At 41.8% G+C, this 22,526-nt stretch overlaps 1 protein-coding gene and 1 pseudogene across 2 annotated transcripts in view; both read left to right on the top strand.

Moving 5' to 3' along the window:
* Positions 1–2,219, top strand: part of agbl4 (AGBL carboxypeptidase 4) — a gene marked incomplete at both ends in the record, with an annotated part of 483,778 nt that extends 481,559 nt beyond the window's left edge. The window contains 2 exons of the mRNA XM_084186220.1: positions 1,913–2,015; positions 2,114–2,219. Of these exons, the coding sequence (XP_084042346.1) occupies positions 1,913–2,015; positions 2,114–2,219 (209 nt within the window). The remainder of the gene's footprint in view (positions 1–1,912; positions 2,016–2,113) is intronic.
* Positions 2,220–7,741: 5,522 nt separating this feature from the next.
* LOC311149118 (spermatogenesis-associated protein 6-like) overlaps positions 7,742–22,526 on the top strand; it is a 29,101-nt pseudogene continuing 14,316 nt past the window's right edge. Inside the window, exons 1-7 of the transcript in view lie at positions 7,742–7,816; positions 11,045–11,180; positions 11,300–11,348; positions 11,433–11,476; positions 12,647–12,758; positions 12,968–13,054; positions 20,498–20,794. The product of the transcript in view is annotated as a spermatogenesis-associated protein 6-like (transcript). The remainder of the gene's footprint in view (positions 7,817–11,044; positions 11,181–11,299; positions 11,349–11,432; positions 11,477–12,646; positions 12,759–12,967; positions 13,055–20,497; positions 20,795–22,526) is intronic.

Genomic DNA, 22,526 nt, shown 5'->3' with positions numbered 1-22,526 from the left:
ACTATCTCAGTAGGGTATATGTAAAATGATTAAGGGAATACCAGATACATGCACATATATTCCCATAATATAGGTACAGTTTAAAACATTCTCACACTTATCTTTTTAAATGTATCAGATTACTCAAACTCCTGTTGTTAAAGTGTAAACACTGAAGTAAACACTAATGCTCAGGCACTTTCTAAAAGAAAGAACAAAAATTACAATTTAAAAAACGAATACAGATTCAGAAGAGTTCTATGTAGAACCCTTCTTACCTTCCAAAGAATCCTTCTTGCCTTCCAAACAATCACCAAAGAACCCTTTCTTCCAAAAACGGTTCTTAGGATAAAAAAGGGTCTAGGTAGAACCCTTTGCCTTACAAAGAACCATCGTCTTCCGAAAAAGGGTTCTTCAGATGAAAACGGTTCTTGGTAGAACCCTATCCCTCTGCATAGAACCCTTTTGGAACCCTTTTTTCTAAGAGTGTAGGTTCATAGCGGGTTATGAGCCTAAAATAGTTAATGGCATGATGCAGGAGCTGGAGCCTTGTGGAGAGTGCCCATCAGCCCTCTGAGTGACGAATGGAGGCCCACAGAGACACCACCTTTCCAGGCTAAGGTGATGGACTAGCAACAGTGGGGTATGAAAGGGGGATGAGGAAGGTGCTGGCCAAAATGGGGCAAATGGGAGGCACCCTCCCTGCCTCCTCTAGTATTCTAGGGAATGTTAGCTTCCATACTCTGTGTGTGTGTGTGTGTGTGTACGTGTGCGTGTGCGTGTGCATGTGTGTGTGCATGCGCAGGTGCATGTGTGTTCACTGACAAGAAACAAAGGCATGGACCTCCACCCAGACACTCCATTCAGCCCAAGGATGGATTTTTTATGAGTTAACTGCTTTGGGTAATATAATTTCACCTATAGGGCCTAGGATTTATGTTTAATGGGTCAATTCTGACCTTTGAAAGAAATTGAAAAAATGAAAAACGATTGAATCACTTTCTTTATATATTTTTTCACGGGCACTTGTTTCAATCACAAAGGTGTGACAGATAGACAGGTCAAATCTGAACATCAACAAGGAAATGACAACAAGAGGTGAACGATTATGTCTCTGTGACATTTCATAATTTGTCTGTCTGGTAAAGAACACATTCGTAACAACAAAGCACCTAGACTGGGGAACCTCTGTGTCCATCTCTGATGGAATATGGATTATTTGTAGTTGTCACTAATGTTTTTTCATGAGCTCTGGCCCTATGAATTATAATTGTACATGAGGAAATGTTTCTCTCATTGTTTTCCCTATTGGCATAACAGTATTTATGTGTGTACTGATTCATCCAGATTGACCACAGTGTTTGTTTACTGTTTTCTAGATTTTTCCTTAATCTAAATCATCTTGTTATTATCTGTGTTTGTTGTCTAATCCAGCCCAGCGTCATGGCAACAGCATGCAGAGTGGCCACACAGTTTTATGATGGAGTGTTTCAAGTTATTGATGCCCTCCATAATGTGGTTGGTGCTGAGGGCTAGACTTATGAATTTAAATAAAGCCTAGGTGGTAAGTAATTGCCGCTATGTGATGCCTTCCACCGTCGTGTTTTTGGCTGACCAGACTGAAATGCAGTTGATTTACCCTCACTTAGTGTGGAACACAGTGTGTTGTATCCTGGTAATTTATATGCCACATTTCTCTACTGGTTATTGCTTAGTTATTTACTGCAAATGGTTCTATTCGTTCTGTGAGGGAGAAGCTAGGGCTTTATTTTTTTAAATTAATAGTAGAGCGTTGGAGGCAGGATTTAGAGGCTTTGTAACTCCAGTAAAGGCCTCCCAGCCAGGGAGAAATTGCCGTATTGTTGACTAAACTAAAGGCCAACAGCGCCATATGTTCATGTTATAGAAAATAACCTTAACACGGTCCCCTCAGACATGAAGCTGGGAAGAAATGTTGCCCGCACTTTCCTCGACTACTACAGGCACAACAACTTCATCGATGACAACAAACCACAAATCCCAAATCACATCAACACGTAATGTTTTTAATGACACATTTCTATAACTTGTCAGTTTACATCCTTTTTGTTTAACTTGATCATATTCACTAATATTTGTGTTTTTGTGTCCTCAGTACGGAGGTATTGTCCCAGGGTCGACTGGGGAATGGAACTGGGAATAAGAAGACCTCGGGGTGTGAGAGAGGAGCAGAGAGGAAGAACCTGGGACTTAAAGATTAGACCACTAGACACCAGGCAGCGCCACAACATACTGGAAACACCAGTCCAGTCTGACTACTGTATAGAGGCTCCTGACTCACAGGCCTATACTACATCCACACAGCCCTCATGAAAATTAGATGCACCAGTCTGAGATAAAGGACTCATTTTCACAAACGGATCACGTATGGATAGCATGTTAATTGGAGGATATTTACCCATGGGATTTCATTAGAGCATGTTGCTCTGACTTTGTATGAAATGTATGGGACCGATCAAGGTGAAACATATACATCTCATGCTCCATTTGAGGACTTCATATGTCATTCTTATATATTACCACAATGTGCTTTTTCCATTGTAGGTGTTGCTTTTTATTCAGATGTATTTACGTATGTCATTGTAAATAAGTGCATGTGTTTTCTCTTGTACGTAACTTATTTTGTGTTTATCTTGCCTCTCTCTAGCATACATTATTTGGAAGGGTTCAATGGGAGGGGTAACCCATTTCTGTTTAGTCATGACCTTATCAGTATCTAAGTATTGTGTTGATAAAAACTATGAAATATAACACACATTTGTAAGTTTGTCAAATTAATGTTCAGTCATTGTCAGAGTATTAGTTTACACAGGTGTTTATGATTCAAAGAAACAGACTTGGGTTCAGTTTGATTTAAACTGAACTCATTTCATGGATAATAAAATTTTACTCAAGAATTTTAAGTCCCTATAGAAAATGGTGTGCATCTCTCAAGTATGAATTTAATTACCTAAATTCACTGATACCCATTCACTTCCCTTTCTTACTGTAATGTAAACATCTATTTAACCTATCTGTTCAGAGCACTGAGTGCTTTTTCACTGCATTATGTAAAACACGATCCATGGGATTTGCTCAATACAAAGGCATAAGTAGGAGAGCGAGAGAGAATGGTACATTAGTCAAGTGAAGCGTGAAGAACAACATGTATTTTTTCAGACCAGTCATTTGGAAGAAGTGAGGCAATCACTCAGCATAACAGCATAAACAAATTACTGTTACATGGTTGACGAAAAGATGGAGAGGCTGAATGAGAATGACGAAAGACATTTGTCTTTTGATGCTTTTACTGTCAGACTTTGACCTGTCCAACACTGTAGCGTATGTTAGCACATCACTCTATCTACCTCTCTCTCTCTCTCTCTCTCTCACACACACACACACACACAAAATCTGCAGACACACACACACACACACACACACAGGGAAATGCTTCCTTATATTCAAAGTGTCACGGTTCAGACAGACGACCAGAGGACCACAATTGCGTCACACCAGAAAGTTTATTAAACTTAAGGGAAGAGGGAAGTAGGGAGTGAATGAAGGCTCCAGGGGTAACAGGGGTCCCGTCCAATGCGCTGGGTCTGTGCCCCCCCCAGTGGCAGCGATGCGTCCTATGAAGCCGGTGGTGGGTGGTCCAGAAGTCCTGGGGGGGGGAGACACAGACACAACAGGGCGGAATGAAACCAGGCAGCAGTACAGTTCAAGGGAAATCCAAAATACGTAGTAGCAAGGCAGAAGGCTGGTCAGAGTTACCGGGATTGAAGAGTAGTCAGGAGTCGTAATGGCAGAAGCAGGTCTGGATCTCCTGAGGCAGAAGAGTATCCAAAAAAACAGGCAGGTCCGGGGTCACAAAACCAGGGTGAGCCAGAAGCGCGAGCAAACAGGTTCCGGGTGTGAGCTTTGCAGACGATCTGACACCGGAGAGCTGAAAGACAGGGCCTTAAATACTGGGAGAGGTAGTGGGTAATGCAGCGCAGCTGGCAGAGTAATTAGAGCAGAGCAGAGCAGGGACAGGTGGAGCTAGTTAGGCTGAGTAGAGAGAGTGGTGAGCAGAGTGGAAGAAAATTAAGGTGGTAACCCGGTGGAGTGAGAGGCCCATGACACAAAGAGCATAGTCCACACTGTGCTGCTATAATTTTAAGCTTTATCTAGAGCCATTATTCTCTGTTGCTTGCTCCACTAGACTGGGCATATTACTTTCTAATTATTTGTAAACAGCTATGCATGCATCATTCTTAATACAGTTGAAGTCGGAAGTTTACATACACTTAGGTTGGAGTCATCAATACTCGTTATTCAACCACTCCACAAAGTTCTTGTTAACAAACTATAGTTTTGGCAAGTCGGTTAGGACATCTACTTTGTGCATGACACAAGTCATTTTTCCAGCAATTGTTTACAGACAGATTATTTCACTTATAATTCACTGGATCACAATTCCAGTGGGTCAGAAGTTTACATACACTAAGTTGAATGTGCCTTTAAACAGCTTGGAAAATTCCAGAAAATGATGTCATGGCTTTAGAAGCTTCTGATTGGCTAATCGACATCATTTGAGTCAATTGGAGGTGTACCTGTGGATGTATTTCAAGGCCTACCTTCAAACTCAGTGCCTCTTTGCTTGACATTGTGGGAAAATCAAAAGAAATCAGCCAAGACCTCAGAAAAAAAATTGTAGACCTCCACAAGTCTGGTTCATCCTTGGGAGCAATTTCCAAACGCCTGAAGGTACCACGTTCATCTGTACAAACAGTAGTACGCAAGTATAAACACCATGGGACCACGCAGCCGTCATACCGCTCAGGAAGGAGACGCGTTCTGTCTCCTAGAGATGAACGTACTTTGGTGCGAAAAGTGACAATCAATCCCAGAACAACAGCAAAGGACCTTGTGAAGATGCTGGAGGAAACAGGTACAAAAGTATCTACTGTGGGGGGGAAAAGTATTTAGTCAGACACCAATTGTGCAAGTTCTCCCACTTAAAAAGATGAGAGAGGCCTGTAATTTTCATCATAGGTACACGTCAACTATGACAGACAAAATGAGAAAAAGAAATCCAGAAAATCACATTGTAGGATTTTTTATGAATTTATTTGCAAATTATGGTGGAAAATAAGTATTTGGTCAATAACAAAAGTTTCTCAATACTTTGTTATATACCCTTTGTTGGCAATGACACAGGTCAAACGTTTTCTGTAAGTCTTCACAAGGTTTTCACACACTGTTGCTGGTATTTTGGCCCATTCCTCCATGCAGATCTCCTCTAGAGCAGTGATGTTTTGGGGCTGTCGCTGGGCAACACGGACTTTCAACTCCCTCCAAAGATTTTCTATGGGGTTGAGATCTGGAGACTGGCTAGGCCACTCCAGGACCTTGAAATGCTTCTTACGAAGCCACTCCTTCGTTGCCCGGGCGGTGTGTTTGGGATCATTGTCATGCTGAAAGACCCAGCCACGTTTCATCTTCAATGCCCTTGCTGATGGAAGGAGGTTTTCACTCAAAATCTCACGATACATGGCCCCATTCATTCTTTCCTTTACACGGATCAGTCGTCCTGGTCCCTTTGCAGAAAAACAGCCCCAAAGCATGATGTTTCCACCCCCATGCTTCACAGTAGGTATGGTGTTCTTTGGATGCAACTCAGCATTCTTTGTCCTCCAAACACGACGAGTTGAGTTTTTACCAAAAAGTTCTATTTTGGTTTCATCTGACCATATGACATTCTCCCAATCCTCTTCTGGATCATCCAAATGCACTCTAGCAAACTTCAGACGGGCCTGGACATGTACTGGCTTAAGCAGGAGGACACGTCTGGCACTGCAGGATTTGAGTCCCTGGCGGCGTAGTGTGTTACTGATGGTAGGCTTTGTTACTTTGGTCCCAGCTCTCTGCAGGTCATTCACTAGGTCCCCCCGTGTGGTTCTGGGATTTTTGCTCACCATTCTTGTGATCATTTTCACCCCACGGGATGAGATCTTGCGTGGAGCCCCAGATCGAGGGAGATTATCAGTGGTCTTGTATGTCTTCCATTTCCTAATAATTGCTCCCACAGTTGATTTCTTCAAACCAAGCTGCTTACCTATTGCAGATTCAGTCTTCCCAGCCTGGTGCAGGTCTACAATTTTGTTTCTGGTGTCCTTTGACAGCTCTTTGGTCTTGGCCATAGTGGAGTTTGGAGTGTGACTGTTTGAGGTTGTGGACAGGTGTCTTTTATACTGATAACAAGTTCAAACAGGTGCCATTAATACAGGTAACGAGTGGAGGACAGAGGAGCCTCTTAAAGAAGAAGTTACAGGTCTGTGAGAGACAGAAATCTTGCTTGTTTGTAGGTGACCAAATACTTATTTTCCACCATAATTTGCAAATAAATTCATTAAAAATCCTACAATGTGATTTCTCAATTTGTCTGTCATAGTTGATGTGTACCTATGATGAAAATTACAGGCCTCTCTCATCTTTTTAAGTGGGAGAACTTGCACAATTGGTGGCTGACTAAATACTTTTTTCCCCCACTGTATATCCACAGTAAAACGAGTCCTATATCGACATAACCTGAAAGGCCGCTCAGCAAGGAAGAAGCCACTGCTCCAAAACCGCCATAGAAAAGTCAGACTACAGTTTGCAACTGCACAAGGGGACAAAGATCGTACTTTTTGGAGAATTGTCCTCTGGTCTGATTAAACAAAAATTTAACTGTTTGGCCATAATGACCATTGTTATGTTTGGAGGAAAAAGGGGGTGGCTTGCAAGCTGAAGAACACCATCCCAACCAGGAAGCACAGGGGTGGCAGCATCATGCTGTGGGGGTGATTTGCTGCAGGAGGGACTGGTGCACTTCACAAAATAGATGGCATCATGAGGAAGAAAAATGATGTGGATATATTGAAGCAACATCTCAAGACATCAGTCAGGAAATTAAAGCTTGATCGCAAATTGGACTTCCAAATGGACAATGACCCCAAGCATACTTCCAAAGTTGTGGCAAAATGGCTTAAGGACAACAAAGTCAAGGTATTGGAGTGGCCATCACAAAGCCCTGACCTCAATCCTATAGAAAATGTGTGGGCAGAACTGAAAAAGCGTGTGCGAGCAAGGAGGCCTACAAACCTGACTCAGTTACACCAGCTCTGTCAGGAGGAATGGACCAAAATTCACCCAACTTATTGTGGGAAGCTTGTGGAAGGCTACCCAACACGTTTGACCCAAGTTAAACATTTTAAAGGCAATGCTACCAAATACTATTTGAGTGTATGTAAACTTCTGACCCACTGGGAATGTGATGAAAGAAATAAAAGCTGAAATATATCGTTCTCTCTACTATTATTCTGACATTTCATATTCTTAAAATAAAGAGGTGATCCTAACTGACCTAAGACAGGGAATTTCTACTAGGAATAAATGTCAGGAATTGTGAAAAACTGAGTTGAAATGTATTTGGCTAAGGTGTATGTAAACTTCCGAATTCAACTGTACATGCGTGGCGGGATATAAAGTCCACTTATTTGATCACTCTGGTCTATCGATTGTCAGGACATCGTAACTTAGAAAATTCTATTGATTCTCAATCTGCCCAATAAATGGTTTTAGACTTTTGTTGCGTCCACTGAACTATGGAATGCAGATTTGATTGAATTCCAGTTTTATTTTCCCTCAAGAGTCACATGACCACCAATATCTCTGCTTCCTGTTAGTTTGGCAGCTATGACAACAATGTTTGAAAATGGGTGGGTTGACACCTCAAAAGAAGCTTTCCTCCTCCAAAATGTCTCAGAAAGCTCTGAAATGCACAAGTACAGTGAAATGCCTTTCTTGTAAGCTCTAAATCCAACAATGCAGTAATAAATAACAATGTAATACTACAAATAACATAAGGTAGAATGAAAACACAAGAGAAAGAAAAATAAGAAGAACACAAGAAAATAAGTAAGCATACTATAAGTACAACCTGATATGTTATTTATTCTCACTAAGTTTTTACTTTATCAATAATGCAAATAATATCCCACTCAATAATATTTGCCACTCAGCTAGCTAGCAAATGTTAGCTAGCAAACGTTAGCTTGCTATCTATCTTCCAACCATCAATATACACTATTACATACACTAGTATAGCCTAAAACTTTTGCAGCCAACTGCTCCCACTGTGAACAAAAGTAAACTCCCAAGTGAAATAGCTAGCTTGCCAGCCCATAGGCTCTATGCACGCATCACTTCCGCATTAGCGTAAGGATGCTTGAGCATTTCCGGTTACCGGAAAAAAACATTAGACAGTGACAGTAGACCGTTATGATGGCAGAGATGAAGTTTACAAGGTGTTTGCTGGCGTTCCCTAAAGTATCTGTTAATGATATACAGAGGGTCGTCCGGACATCCAGTACGACACCACGTAGCAAACTGGATAAAGGCTTCACATTTTACGTTTCTTCTTTTCTTTGCAACTTTGAAGGTAATATGCTAACGCTAGCTAGCCTGAGCTAGAAGCCTTGCTTTGGTGTTTTAAGTCATGACTCCGTCCTGCTTCAGGTTAGTCATGCTTTAAATAAAGTTTAATCATGTGTATATACCTCTCACTTCATGTGTTTGTACTTTTATGAAAGTATCAGGTAAAAACAGGGCTACAAATGAGATCTCTGTGAGAGCCCACTGCTACCGCTCAATGAAGAAACTAAAGCCACCACACCAGCTGAGAGTAGGACTAGATTATTGGCATTGCCAGTGTGAGGGACGTCATCAGTCTTTGCTACACTTCGTGCTCTTGTCACCCGTATGATCTTGCAGGTGGCTGGCTCTATCTGCTTCCAAAAGGCCATCAGGTGGGCATGACTTGCAAACCTGTGGGACTTACGTGTTACATTTCTATATGTTAAGTGTCTATACACAACATTAAATTGCAAGCATGTTAGCATCCTTATTGACAGTTATACAACATCTTAGAACATTTGGCACTAAGGTCAGAAACTGGACCACGCACATGTCAGTCCTTTTGCTTACTGCTCTTCTCACTATTTTAAAATACAATTAATGCGCTAGTAGATAGCCTAGATCTAGATAGTTTTAGATAGATACTTTACTCATCCCGAGGGAAATTCAAGGTTTCCAGTAGCTTACAACAACACACACCACACATGCAACATTTAAACAGATAATAATACTAGTCATTGTTGAAAGCTCAAATACATAGGCCTATATATTAAACACATTGGACATTTTAATTTACCTTGTGAAAAACCTTATGTCATAATCAGATCCAGCAAACCGCTCCAAGCAGAACTTGCTGCTGATAGTTATCTCCTCAATTTGATTTTGGAGCCTTGCTATCTCTACACTAAGTTTTTCATTGTGGTCAAGGGACATATCCAGCGCAGCAGGTTCAGTACTGTTGCAGTAGTCATGGTCAGGAGGACAGTCCAATTCCACAGACCGATCATTCATGGTTTCTGTGTTGGGACGCTTGGTCCTTTCCCAAACTCCGGGCCGTGGGGCTGGAAGACTGAAATTGTTCAATTGAAACAGCACTGGAACTGCTCCCTTCTTCAGACGTCTGCGCCCAGCTGGAGTCGGAGGCTCTATCACATCTTCACTTAGAAAGTTTCGGCTGCAGACTCGTGTGTTTGTTGTAAGAAAGTTGACTCGTCGAATGTTAATCACCCACCGTTTATGTAATTCACTGTCTTTGGGAAAAGTAAAAAAAAATAACAGAAGAATAGCATCTGGCAGACACTGTACATTGGTACATTGCGGCACACACAGTGATGGCTGGAAGAGCTGTCATCCCGTTTTTGAAAGGACACTTTCGTACATTTACACGTCATCGTGTTATAAGTCAAGACGAAGTATTACAAGTAAAAACATTAACATAAACATTAAGATAAACAACAACAACAACGAAAATGAAACGTTTCGGATGTTTTTGATGACAAGCATTCAATGCTAGCATACGGTAGCACAGCATTCTACGATAACCGGAAGTTTACATCCATCCTGAGATTTAACCGGAAATACATCATGCTCGCCTGTGCATATCGCCTATCGGGTTTGTCTCATGGACTGTAAAAAAAAAATGGACGAAGCCATCGATGACATCACCCCATTTTTTCCTATGAGAATGCTCAGTGGCACGTTTGAAAATCAGAAAGTGTAATTTCAGCGTGTCACCATCTTGCTACATGGAGCAGTTTGAACTACTCTAGGAAGTGACGTTGCAGGCTAGCTCATTGCTGCCCCCTCTCATTGAGTATATACAATTGAAGGCTGACCGAGGTACTGCAGGCTGCCTTTAGCAACTCAATTATCCTTTTAACTTCGACTGTGTGTGATTTTAAAGTAATCGGTTCAAGGAAGTACATCTTGTGAAATAGAAGCAATTATTGGTACCATGATTGTGTTCGATTTTTGTTATTATATCCACGAACCACGAAGATTTCCCCATTCACTATAATGGGGGATCCTGTTTTCTGGAAACAATGCCTGCAGTACCGCGGCCGGCCTTCAACTTGAAATCCTCAATGCGAGGGGGCAGTCGTTCTCCTCTGGTTTGTCTCTAGCTAGCTAATAAATAGTAATGGCTTCTTTTTATAGGCACTAACTCCGCCATGGTTTGTTGGACAAAGCCTATTAGGAAAACGAATGGCGTTTTTGCAGGGTTTTTGGATAAACGCAGAAAATAAGGTCTGTGGTAAACACAGGCTTAGAAGATCTAATACTTTTTGTTCTATGAGATAATCTTCAGCTAACATCACTTTTTGTGAATTTTGCAGAGTTTATGTAATAATAAAACACTCATGTTAGCTGACTGCTATTACGTATAAGGTCTCCTAATACTGTGTTAACCTTATCCAAAACACAATTCTTTCCCCATTAATTTTTCCCAAAGGGATGGCTGAACGAACCAGAGGTAACTTCTTTCCGGCTTATAGAACTACAAGCTGGCGAGCTCTGTAGCTCCTACCTAGCAACTTGTTGCACAAAGCAAGCAATTAGCCTTGTAATGTTAGCTATCTACAGTTGATTTGTTTGATTACAGATTACTTGTCCAGGTTGTATTACCCAATCAGGAAGACATATGCCTGAGTGTCTGCATCATGGGACAGTTCAAGAAGACTTTCTGTCTGCCTCCTGTATTTCCTCTTTTATTCCATGAGAAGATGGTCTTTGTGAAGGTAAGAAGGATAGAAACCTCACTCTTTACCCCGACCAACAACGTTGCTTAGAGGAAGACAAAACAACCTTATTGTCATCCTCAAACTTGCTTTCATATGCTCTTTATCTCTCTCTAAAGACGTTCACAGGAGCTGCTGACCCCGGTCCCATTGCAGACCTAGAAGGTAGTAGTATCTTTCTCATTTTGAGCCTTTCTGTGATATCATTCCATAATATTAAACATCGTATGTCTCTGTGTTATATTCCCTTAGCTGACACAACATCCTTTGAACTGATTCAGCTTGGCCCCGATTCCGACCCGAGTTAAGCACCGTAAATGGAACGTTACATAGCCGCGGGAAGTAGGGGTGCTGAGGGCGCTGCAGCACCCCCTGAAAAAGCGTAATTACATTTTGTTTTTAATCAAATAAATGAAAGAAATATTTTTTCACAAAAGTAGTGGACTGGGCCTTTATTAGTCCTGTATTAGCAGACCGATATCGCTGTCTGTAGCGCGGGCCCCCCAAAAATTCAGCCCCCCCCAACTAAAAGTACTTTATTTTTTCTAATAGAAATAACAGCATTCTCCATGCACTGGAATTTACAACTTGATAAGAGTGATTGATAAGAGCTAAGTAAATTAGTAATCTGTTTGGATAAGGGAATTGAAAATATAAATGACACTTGTTTTAGATCTATTTGACCTTATAATCGCTGACAAATGTGAAACCAGTAATATGGCAGCAAACTGAATATCAACATATCAACTTTCCCACAGTAAAGTTTATGAAATTCTGTGCCAATATGCAGAATTTTATTTTACTTAATTGTACAGCCTTTTAACTTACAGGGATGAGCACTCTTGAATGTCTTAATTATGGACTACCCCAAATTTCTCTGTTTCCTTTTTCTATAATGTTAAATATTAGCCACTATCAATATCGACCTTCAGTAGGCGTAATAATAACACATATTCAACTGCCAATTTACTGTTAGTTCCCTTCAGTTGGTATAGCCTACATTATCATTCCATTTAATTACATTGTTTTGTTTACCTTCATTTGCTTCCTCTGTAAATCCCATTACGGCTATGTGGTTGTTGCTGAGGATCATTAGTAACAATTGATAATATAAAAAAAGAAATGTAGGCTAATTAAATCGTTATGGAGCAGAGGGCAGACCAAGCCTTAAAAGTTTGAACCCGACGCATGGCGCAATACTTGTCTGTGTCATCACACAGTTCCATGGTCAGTGCAGGCAATAGAGGAGGGTATATCCTACTATTGTACACTATTCTCCCTATTATACTTCTATGTACACTAATCTTACAACATTACCATGGGTTAAAAAATGGAATGTGCCAATTTTCAGAATTCGTCACTAAAGGCTCACCAAACCAGATCCTCTCTTGACTTTTCTCTGGTGTTAATGAGCATAGCTATACATAGAAAAGCATTAAGCTATATATTCCTATGTGGTTTTAAAGGGAGATATTTTGGCCACTATTGAAGAGAACACCAGGCCCCAAGCTGACGCCATCGCCTAGAGCCGGTGGTCCCAATAGAGAGACGCTGATGAGGAGATCCATCTCTTTCCCTGTTGGTGCACCGCCTCCTCCACAGGCTTTGTCATATATGTTAAACATCTCCAAAGCCATTTCCCTTCCATTTTGTTTTCTTGAGAATGCAACGATGGTAGATGTTGTGTTTGCACATTTATATTTCAAGCAGTGTGTTATCTGAAGTCACCTTTCTTGTTTGGTTTCCATCACCTTGTTAAAGGCTTTTGTTTTCTACTGTCCCTTCAGGGAATCTCTCCCAAAGTGGAATTTGCAAGCACAGCCATCATTAAGGAATGTGATGGGAAAGATAGCCAGCCTCAGCCTGCCTCCTTTGTAAGTGTGTGTCCTCTCCTCTCTGTCCTCATCACACCCAGTGTTCCCGCGATCATAAAGAATTGTGTTCAGCTGTGAGAGATTTGGATGATACCCAGACAGCCACGGTTGACAGGAAGGAGATGAGGGTTTCTCATTGCCACACAAGACAGTGATCCAAATGGCTCTTTGGTTTTAAAGCATGTCTTATACAATATTTCCCATTATCTTTGCTCTTGTGTTCTTTTGAATTGATGCTCCCATTTCACTATAAGATCACTTAATGGTGGGAGTACATTAAATATATTTTGTGTAGTCAGTTTAGGTTTGCAGCCTGTATTGGAATTTATTGTATAGCTCCACATATAGTGAGCTAAACATGTATATACTTAAGCTGTATCAATTATCCTTACACTCGTCAAGACCCTTGACTTAGACGCTTGGCGTGCGGTAGCAGAGAGAACAGTCTATGACTTGGGTGGCTGAAGTCATTGATCATATTTAGGGCCTTCCTCTGACACCGCCTGGTATAGAGGTCCTTTATGGCAGGGAGCTCGGCCCCAGTAATGTACTGGTACCCTCTTTAGCACCTTGCGGTCGGATGCCAAGCAGTTGGCAGGGAGTTCGGCCCCAGTGCGGATGTTGCCTGTAATCCATGGCTTCTGGTTGGGGTATGTACGTACAGTCACTGTGGGGATGATGTCGTCGATGCACTTATTAATGAAGCCGGTGACTGATGTGGTAAACTCCTCAATGCCATCGGCTGAATCCCAGAACATATTCCAGTCTGTGCTACCAAAACAGTCCTGTAGCTTAGCATCCGCTTCATCTGACCACTTCCGTATTAAGTGTGTCACTGGTACTTCCTGTTTGAATCAGGAGGATAGCGTTATGGTCAGATTTGCGAAATGGAGGGCGAGGGAGAGCTTCGTATGTGTTTCTGTGTGTGGAGTAAAGGTGATCTAGAGTTTTGCACAGGTGACATGCTGGTAGAAATGAGGCAAAACAGATTTCAATTTCCCTGCATTAAAATCACCAGCTACTAGGAGCACCGCCTCTGGATGAGCATTTCCTTGTTTGCTTATGGCCCTATAGATTGGTTGGTTGTTTAGCAACAAAACCGAGGCGTGCACAATTATGGGGCAAAACAGACGGGTTTGGCTTAGATTGTTGACAACATTTAAGCTATATTTAGTCTACATTGTTTATTGAAAAAATAAATACATTTGCACAATGACCACTTGTTGTCTCTCAAATACATTGTTACAGTTGTTGGTTAGTTAGCTAGCAAATTATTTGCCTTATTAGCATTGACATGATATCAGTCAAAACACCTCAAAGACATGGTATCAATAACAAGATTAAATGAGCTGAAACAAGCTGCTTACGATTCTCCACATGGCAGTTTCTTGTCATTCTTGCTAGAAATCTGGCCATTTAGAATCACAACTACATGCTGACTTCTGCCCCATGGAAGCGCGCACATCGTTTTCGTGACATTGTCAGTTAACCCATCTATGCTTGTTGAGTGTGGTCTTAGTGGCAGCATCGATTTGTGGTGGTAAATAGACAGCTATGAAAAATATAGATGAAAACTCTCTTGGTAAATAGTATGTTCTACAGCTTATCATGAGGTATGCTAACTCAGGCGAGCAGAACCTCGAGACTTCCTTAAAACCCTTTCCTGCAGTCAAAGGACCTAGTGGCCTCATGGGTGGAATGTTATTAATATTTTTAAAAATCTGCAGAAAATCTGGTGTTTCTATGTCAAACATTTTTTTAAATATATTTTCAGTTTTCTGTGATGTATATAAAGTGTAATATTGCAAACAAAAAATGTAATACATTTCAACTCTATATCTGACATGGTCCAGGCGTTTTCTTTATTTTAAGCCCATAACCACGTGTGTGAGGTATATACTTTTGTTTCAAAGTAGATTTGTTTAAGACTACCAAGAAACACTGTGTGTGACCCTGATTTAGCCCACTGTAGTTAATATTAGAGATTGCACACCAGCTTTTGTTAACAAAGAGACACACCCCTCCCCCATAACCTTACCCAACGCTGTCATATGGTCTTGACGATGCATAGAAAAACCAGCCAGATGTACAGTGCATTCGGAAAGTATTCAGACCACTTGACTTTTTCCACATTTTGTTACGTTACAGCCTTATTCTAAAATTGATTACATTTGTTTTTTTTCCCTCATCAATCTACACACAATACCACATAACGACAAAACAAAAACAAGAAAGACATTTTAGAAATGTGTGTATATATATACAGTGAGGGAAAAAAGTATTTGATCCCCTGCTGATTTTGTACGTTTGCCCACTGACAAAGAAATGATCTGTCTATAATTTTAATGGTAGGTTTATTTGAACAGTGAGAGACAGAATAACAACAACAAAATCCAGAAAAACGCATGTCAAAAATGTTATAAATTGATTTGCATTTTTATGATGGAAATAAGTATATGACCCCCTCTCAATCAGAAAGATTTCTGGCTCCCAGGTGTCTTTTATACAGGTAACGAGCTGAGATTAGGAGCACACTCTTAAAGGGAGTGCTCCTAATCTCAGCTTGTTACCTGTATAAAAGACACCTGTCCACAGAAGCAATCAATCAATCAGATTCCAAACTCTCCACCATGGCCAAGACCAAAGAGTTCTCCAAGGATGTCAGGGACAAGATTGTAGACCTACACAAGGCTGGAATGGGCTACAAGACCATCGCCAAGCAGTTTGGTGAGAAGGTGACAACAGTTGGTGCGATGATTCGCAAATGGAAGAAACACAAAAGAACTGTCAATCTCCCTCGGCCTGGGGCTCCATGCAAGATCTCACCTCGTGGAGTTACAATGATCATGAGAACGGTGAGGAATCAGCCCAGAACTACACAGGAGGATCTTGTCAATGATCTCAAGGCAGCTGGGACCATAGTCACCAAGAAAACAATTGGTAACACATTACGCTGTGAAGGACTGAAATCCTGCAGCGCCCGCAAGGTCCCCCTGCTCAAGAAAGCACATATGCAGGGCCGTCTGAAGTTTGCCAATGAACATCTGAATGATTCAGAGGAGAACTGGGTGAAAGTGTTGTGGTCAGATGAGACCAAAATGGAGCTCTTTGGCATCAACTCAACTCGCTGTGTTTGGAGGAGGAATGCTGCCTATGACCCCAAGAAGACCATCCTCACCGTCATACATGGAGGTGGAAACATTATGCTTTGGGGGTGTTTTTCTGCTAAGGGGACAGGACAACTTCACTGCATCAAAGGGACGATGGACGGGGCCATGTACCGTCAAATCTTGGGTGAGAACCTCCTTCTCTCAGCCATGGCATTGAAAATGGGTCGTGGATGGGTATTCCAGCATGACAATGACCCAAAACACACGGCCAAGGCAACAAAGGAGTGGCTCAAGAAGAAGCACATTAAGGTCCTGGAGTGGCCTAGCCAGTCTCCAGACCTTAATCCCATAGAAAATCTGTGGAGGGAGCTGAAGGTTTGAGTTGCCAAACGTCAGCCTCGAAACCTTAATGACTTGAAGAAGATCTGCAAAGAGGAGTGGAACAAAATCCCTCCTGAGATGTGTGCAAACCTGGTGGCCAACTACAAGAAACGTCTGACCTCTGTGATTTCCAACAAGGGTTTTGCCACCAAGTACTAAGTCATGTTTTGCAGAGGGGTCAAATACTTATTTCCCTCATTAAAATGCAATTTTGTTGTTGTTATTCTGTCTCTCACTGTTCAAATAAACCTACCATTAAAATTATAGACTGATCATGTCTTTGTCAGTGGGCAAACGTACAAAATCATCAGGGGATCAAATACTTTTTTCCCTCACTGTATATATATATATATATATAAAACGGAAATATGACATTTACATAAGTATTTAGACCCTTTACTCAGTACTTTGTTGAAGCACCTTTGGCATTGATTACAGCCTCGAGTCTTCTTGGGTATGACGCTACAAGCTTGGCACACCTGTGTTTGGGGAGTTTCTCCCATTCTTCTCTGCAGATCCTCTCAAGCTCTGTCAGGTTGGATGGGGAGCGTCGCAGCACAGCTATTTTCAGGTTTCTCCAGAGATGTTAGATCGGGTTCAAGTCCGGGCTCTGGCTGGGCCACTCAAGGACATTCAGAGACTTGTCCCGAAGCCACTCCTGCGTTGTCTTGGCTGTGTGCTTAGGGTCATTGTCCTGTTGGAAGGTGAACCTTCGCCCCAGTCTGAGGTCCTGAGCACTCTGGAGCAGGTTTTCATCAAGGATCTCTCTGTACTTTGCTCTGTTCATCTTTCCCTCGATCCTGACTAGTCTCCCAGTCCCTGCCGCTGAGAATCATCCCCACAGCATGATGCAGCCACCACCATGCTTCACCATAGGAATGGTGCCAGGTTTCCTCCAGATGTGACGCTTGGCATTCAGGCCAAAGAGTTCAATCTTGGTTTCATCAGACCAGAGAATCTTGTTTCTCATGTTCTGAGAGTCCTTTAGGTGACCTTTGGCAAACTCCAAGCGGGCTTTCATGTGCCTTTTACTGAGGTGTGGTTTCTGTCTGGCCACTCTACCATAAAGGCCTGATTGGTGGAGTGCTGCAGAGATGGTTGTCCTTCTGGAAGGTTCTCCCATCTCGACAGAGGAACTCTGGAGCTCTGTCAGAGTGATCATTGGGTTCTTGGTCACCTCCCTGACCAAGGCCCTTCTCCCCCAATTGCTCAGTTTGGCCGGGCGGCCAGGTCTAAGAAGAGTCTTGGTGGTTCCAAACTTCTTCCATTTAGGAATGATGGAGGCCACTGTGTCCTTGGGGCACTTCAATGCTGCAGAAATGTTTTGGTACCCTTCCCCAGATCTGTGCCTCGACACATTCCTGTCTCGGAGCTCTACGGACAATTCCTTCGACCTAATTTGCTCTGACATGCACTGTCAACTGTGGACCTTATATAAACAGGTGTGTGCCTTTCCAAATCATGTCCAATCAATTGAATTACCACAGGTGGACTCCAATCAAGTTGTGGAAACATCTCAAGGATGATCAATGGAAACCGGATGCACCTGAGCTCAATTTCGAGTCTCATAGCAAAGGGTCTGAATACTTATGTAAATAAGGTATTTCAGTTCAAAAATATCTAAAAACCTGTTTTCACTTTGTCATTATGGGGTATTGTGTGTAGATTGATGAGGGGAAAATGAATTTAATCAATTTTAGAATAAGGCTGTAACGTAACAAAATGTGAAAAAAGTCAAGGGGTCTGAATACTTTCCAAATGCACTTTATATTATCCATGTCCTTGTTCAGCCACGACTCCGAGAAACATAGGATATTACAGTTCTTCAGGTCCCATTAATAGGATAGTCTCGAACAGAACTCGTCCAGTTTGTTCTCCAGAGACAGTCAAGATATGATATCTAAATTGTTTTACTTGTTATAATTCCGATCACAGTTTTACATTAAGATTTGTACCTCCTTGATAATATTCGTAGTTTAAAAATACAAAAACAGGCTGATATAATGCTAGCATATCAACATTGGTATCCTCAACAGTTAAAATGCACTGACATTAATTAAATTGATTTCCTTTCTGTTCAAAATGAGGCAGAGGTTGATCCTGCCACTGATAAGAGCACAGTGACCCCCATAGTTAGACATTGAATAACTATTTCTGGACTTTACAGAATGGCATTGTCTATCATTCCAGTCGCATTCAACCATATACCTCTTTTGTTGCCATGGCTACTGACATCCCAGTAGTTTAGCAGCACATTTAAGGGTATCCTCTCCTTGTGAATGCAATTATATAGAAGCAGATCAGTGGAATTGATATCCAGGTCTGGTTCCTGGATGCTTGTTTAAAGGAACAGGCAGTCAATCAGCATTCATATCCCCTGTTCTCACCTGGCTTCTCACCGTGTCCTTTGGATTTGAAGGGCAACTTGTGCTCAGTTGCATAACATGTCCATTTACTTTTCAAATGGAAAATGTTTAGCTCCTTTCAGGATTTGTGTTTTATAACGTGTTCTATCAATTTTGCCAGTGTAATCCGCTCTTTGATGGCTATGCTTTAAAGGGGTAGGCCTATTTGGCAGACAGACAGCAGGAGAGTGAGAGCAAGGTAGTCATCCATTTTCCCTGAGAATTTAAAAGCCCGTCAGTCAGTCCAAAAAGGAATTTGTTATTGTTCCAAACCTCACAGTCCTTTCAAAAAATAATGATCTATCATCAAGTAAGTGTTGTGAAATTTAGGGCCATTCTCCAGGTGCTGTTACCAGAGACATTTATTTTAATTGGAATTATTGACAAAATGGGAGGGTTCATCATGGCCCCCAAGGGGATGTGGATCAGAGTAAAGTGATAGGGAGAAGAATCACTGCTGCTGCCTTTAGCCTTTCTTCATACAATGCTAATGTATACTCAGGATTCTCATTACCCTGACAGGTTGAGGAAAGCACTGAGGCTCCTCTTTTCCACTTTTATAGCAACCCTTTCAAAATGTCCTGACCTGTGATGGAGAATGTAGTCATTCTCTTCTCCCTCTCTTATTTCTAGTCTCTCAGACAGCTGTCTGTTGTCACTCCTATTTTGTCTGTGTTTGTGTGCATGTCCCTCTTTGTAAAGTCTCATGGTGTGGACTTGACATGGTATTCTTTTTAAATGGGTTTTCTCAACATGATTTGCATACGTTTGAACGGGTCTCGTTTCTTGTTTAATAAGCTATGTGTGGCTCCGGCTTTGTTGTTTCAAGAACACCCTGCTTTATCACCCGTTACCAATACCACCAGGCCACTAATCACATCCAAACAAGCACGACTCATTGTCGAAAATGGCCGCTTTGTGTTCACAGCAAAAAAAGAGAAAGAAAAAACTACTTCTTTTAATTTCATTAAATCGGTCCCTTCCAAATGGCAATCTCAATCAGGATTTATTTATTAAATTTCCTAAAAATCTGTTTATATGCCAGGATGTCGCAATTAGCATTTAAAGTATCTTTATTCTACAACCCATGTAATGTTATTATCATATTAGTCTGAAGCTGGCTATCAAATGCAATTAACATTTTTTAAACTTATTTATCTGGGCATCGCCCGCAGGAACTAAGATATTGCATCTCAGAATTATGTTAGTGACCATTAGAATTATTGAAGTCATTTTGCAACCATGGCGATATCCAAGTACAGAAGTGTAACATTTTAAGCTGCACGGTTTTAATGAAGGAAATCACATATTTGTGGTGGAGCTATTTTGTTCATATCCAGCTTAGTTCTGTGGCTTGTGCTTTTGAATCAACATAAGCTCCTATGTTTATTCAAAATAAAGAAATCAACATTGAAATATCAAAAAGTAGCTTAGTTGTGCAATTGCAGTATATAGTTGCAGCTGTGGTCCTATAATTTTTTTCACTCCAACCTGTTGCCTCTCCCTGCAACCTTGCTGTAGTCCCTCACCAGCCAAACAGTCCCCAGCCAGACCGAGACTGCTGTAGTCCCTCCCCAGCCAAACAGACCCCAGCCAGACGAAGACCAGACCAAGGGGCTGTGGGGAGCCCTGGACGGATGCTGAAAGGGAAGAATCTGACTCTGACTCTGAATGGTCCATCCAGTGGATATGAGCAGCCCACTTTAGCCTCCCAGAACCGTGCTCACTCTCCTTACACCCACCGCAGGATGTGTCAGCTGTCTGAAGTCAGGCAGCGACTCAGCCACCTCCAACTGGGTCTCTACAAGTTCAAGAAGTAAACAGAGCCACAGATCCCATTAGTGGTTGGTGTTTTTCTCGCTGTCTGAAAAACAGTTAGTCTGACTGTGTTTGTTGGGCTAGGCTACATCTAGAATATTCCTTAGTATTGCCTGGGCAGCAGGTAGCCTAGTGGTTAGAGCGTTGGGCCAGAATGTTTGCTGGTTTGGATACCCGAGCACACAAGGTAAAAATCTGTTGATGTGCCCTTGAGCAAGGCACTTAACCCCAATTTGCCCAAGGGGCGCCGTACTACTATGGCTGACCCTGTAAAACAACGCATTTCACAATACAATATATACAGTGCATTCGGAAAGTATTCAGACCCCTTGAATTTTTCCAAATTTTGTTACATTACAGCCTTATTCAAAAATTTATTAAATTGTTTTTTTCCCCTCATCAATCTACATACTATACCCCATAATGACAAAGCAAAAACAAGTTTTAGAAATATTTGCTAATAAAAAAAAATAAAAAAACTGGAATATTACATTTACATAAGTATTCAGACACTTTACTCTGTTGAAGCACATTTGGCAGTGATTACAGACTCGAGTCTTCGTGGGTATGACACTACAAGCTTGGCACACCTGTATTTGGGGAGTTTCTCCCATTCTTCTCTGCCGATCCTCTCAAGCTCTGTCAGGTTCGATCGGGTTCAAGTCCGGGTTCTGGCTGGCCCACTCAAGGACATTCAGGTACTTGTCCCGAAGCCACTCCTGCGTTGTCTTGGCTGTGTGCTTAGGGTCATTGTCCTGTTGGAAGGTGAACCTTCGCCCCAGTCTGAGGTCCTGAGCACTCTGGAGCAGGTTTTCATCAAGGATCTCTCTGTACTTTGCTCTGTTCATCTTTCCCTCGATCCTGACTAGTCTCCCAGTCCCTGCCGCTGAATAACATCCCCACAGCATGATGCTGCCACCACCATGCTTCACCATAAAGATGGTGCCAGGTTTCCTCCAGACGTGACGCTTCGCATTCAGGCCAAAGAGTTCAATCTTGGTTTCATCAGACCAGAGAATCTTGTTTCTCATGGTCTGAGAGTCTTTATGTACCTTTTGGCAAACTCCAAGCAGGCTGTCATGTGCCTTTTACTGAGGAGTGGCTTCCTTCTGGCCACTCTACTATAAAGGCCTGATTGGTGGAGGACCTATATACTAGGCGATGTCAGAGGAAGGCCCAAAAAATTGTCAAAGACTCCAGTCACCCAAGTCATAGACTGTTCTCTCTGCTACCATACGGCAAGTGGCACCGGAGCGCCAAGTCTAGGACCAAAAGGCTCCTTAACAGCTTCTACCCCCATGCCATAAGAATGCTGAACAATTAATCAAATGGCCAAACACATATTTACATTGACACCCCTCCCCCCTCCCTTTGTTTTTACACTGCTGCTACTCGCTGTTTATTATCTATGCATAGTCACTTTACCCCTACCTACATGTACAAATGACCTCGACTAACCTGTGCCTCCTGTATATAGCCTCGTTATTGTTATTATATTGTGTAACTTTATTGTGTAACTTTTTTATTACATTTTTAGCTTTAGTTGATTTAGTAAATATTTTCTTAACTCTATTTCTTGAACTGCATTGTTGGTTAAGGGCCTGTAAGTAAGCATTTCATGGTAAGGTCTACACCTGTTGTATTAAGCGCATGTGACAAATAACATTTGATTTGATTTGATTTGGAGTGCTGCAGAGATGGTTGTCCTTCTGGAAGGTTCTCCCATCTCCACAGACAAACTCTAGAGCTCTCTCAGAG

This window comes from Coregonus lavaretus (genome assembly GCF_964263955.1).
Source record: "Coregonus lavaretus genome assembly, chromosome: 21".
In the NCBI taxonomy this organism is placed as follows: Eukaryota; Metazoa; Chordata; class Actinopteri; order Salmoniformes; family Salmonidae; genus Coregonus; species Coregonus lavaretus.
Note: the sequence above shows the minus strand (reverse complement) of the source record. Positions and strands in the feature narration are given on the sequence as shown.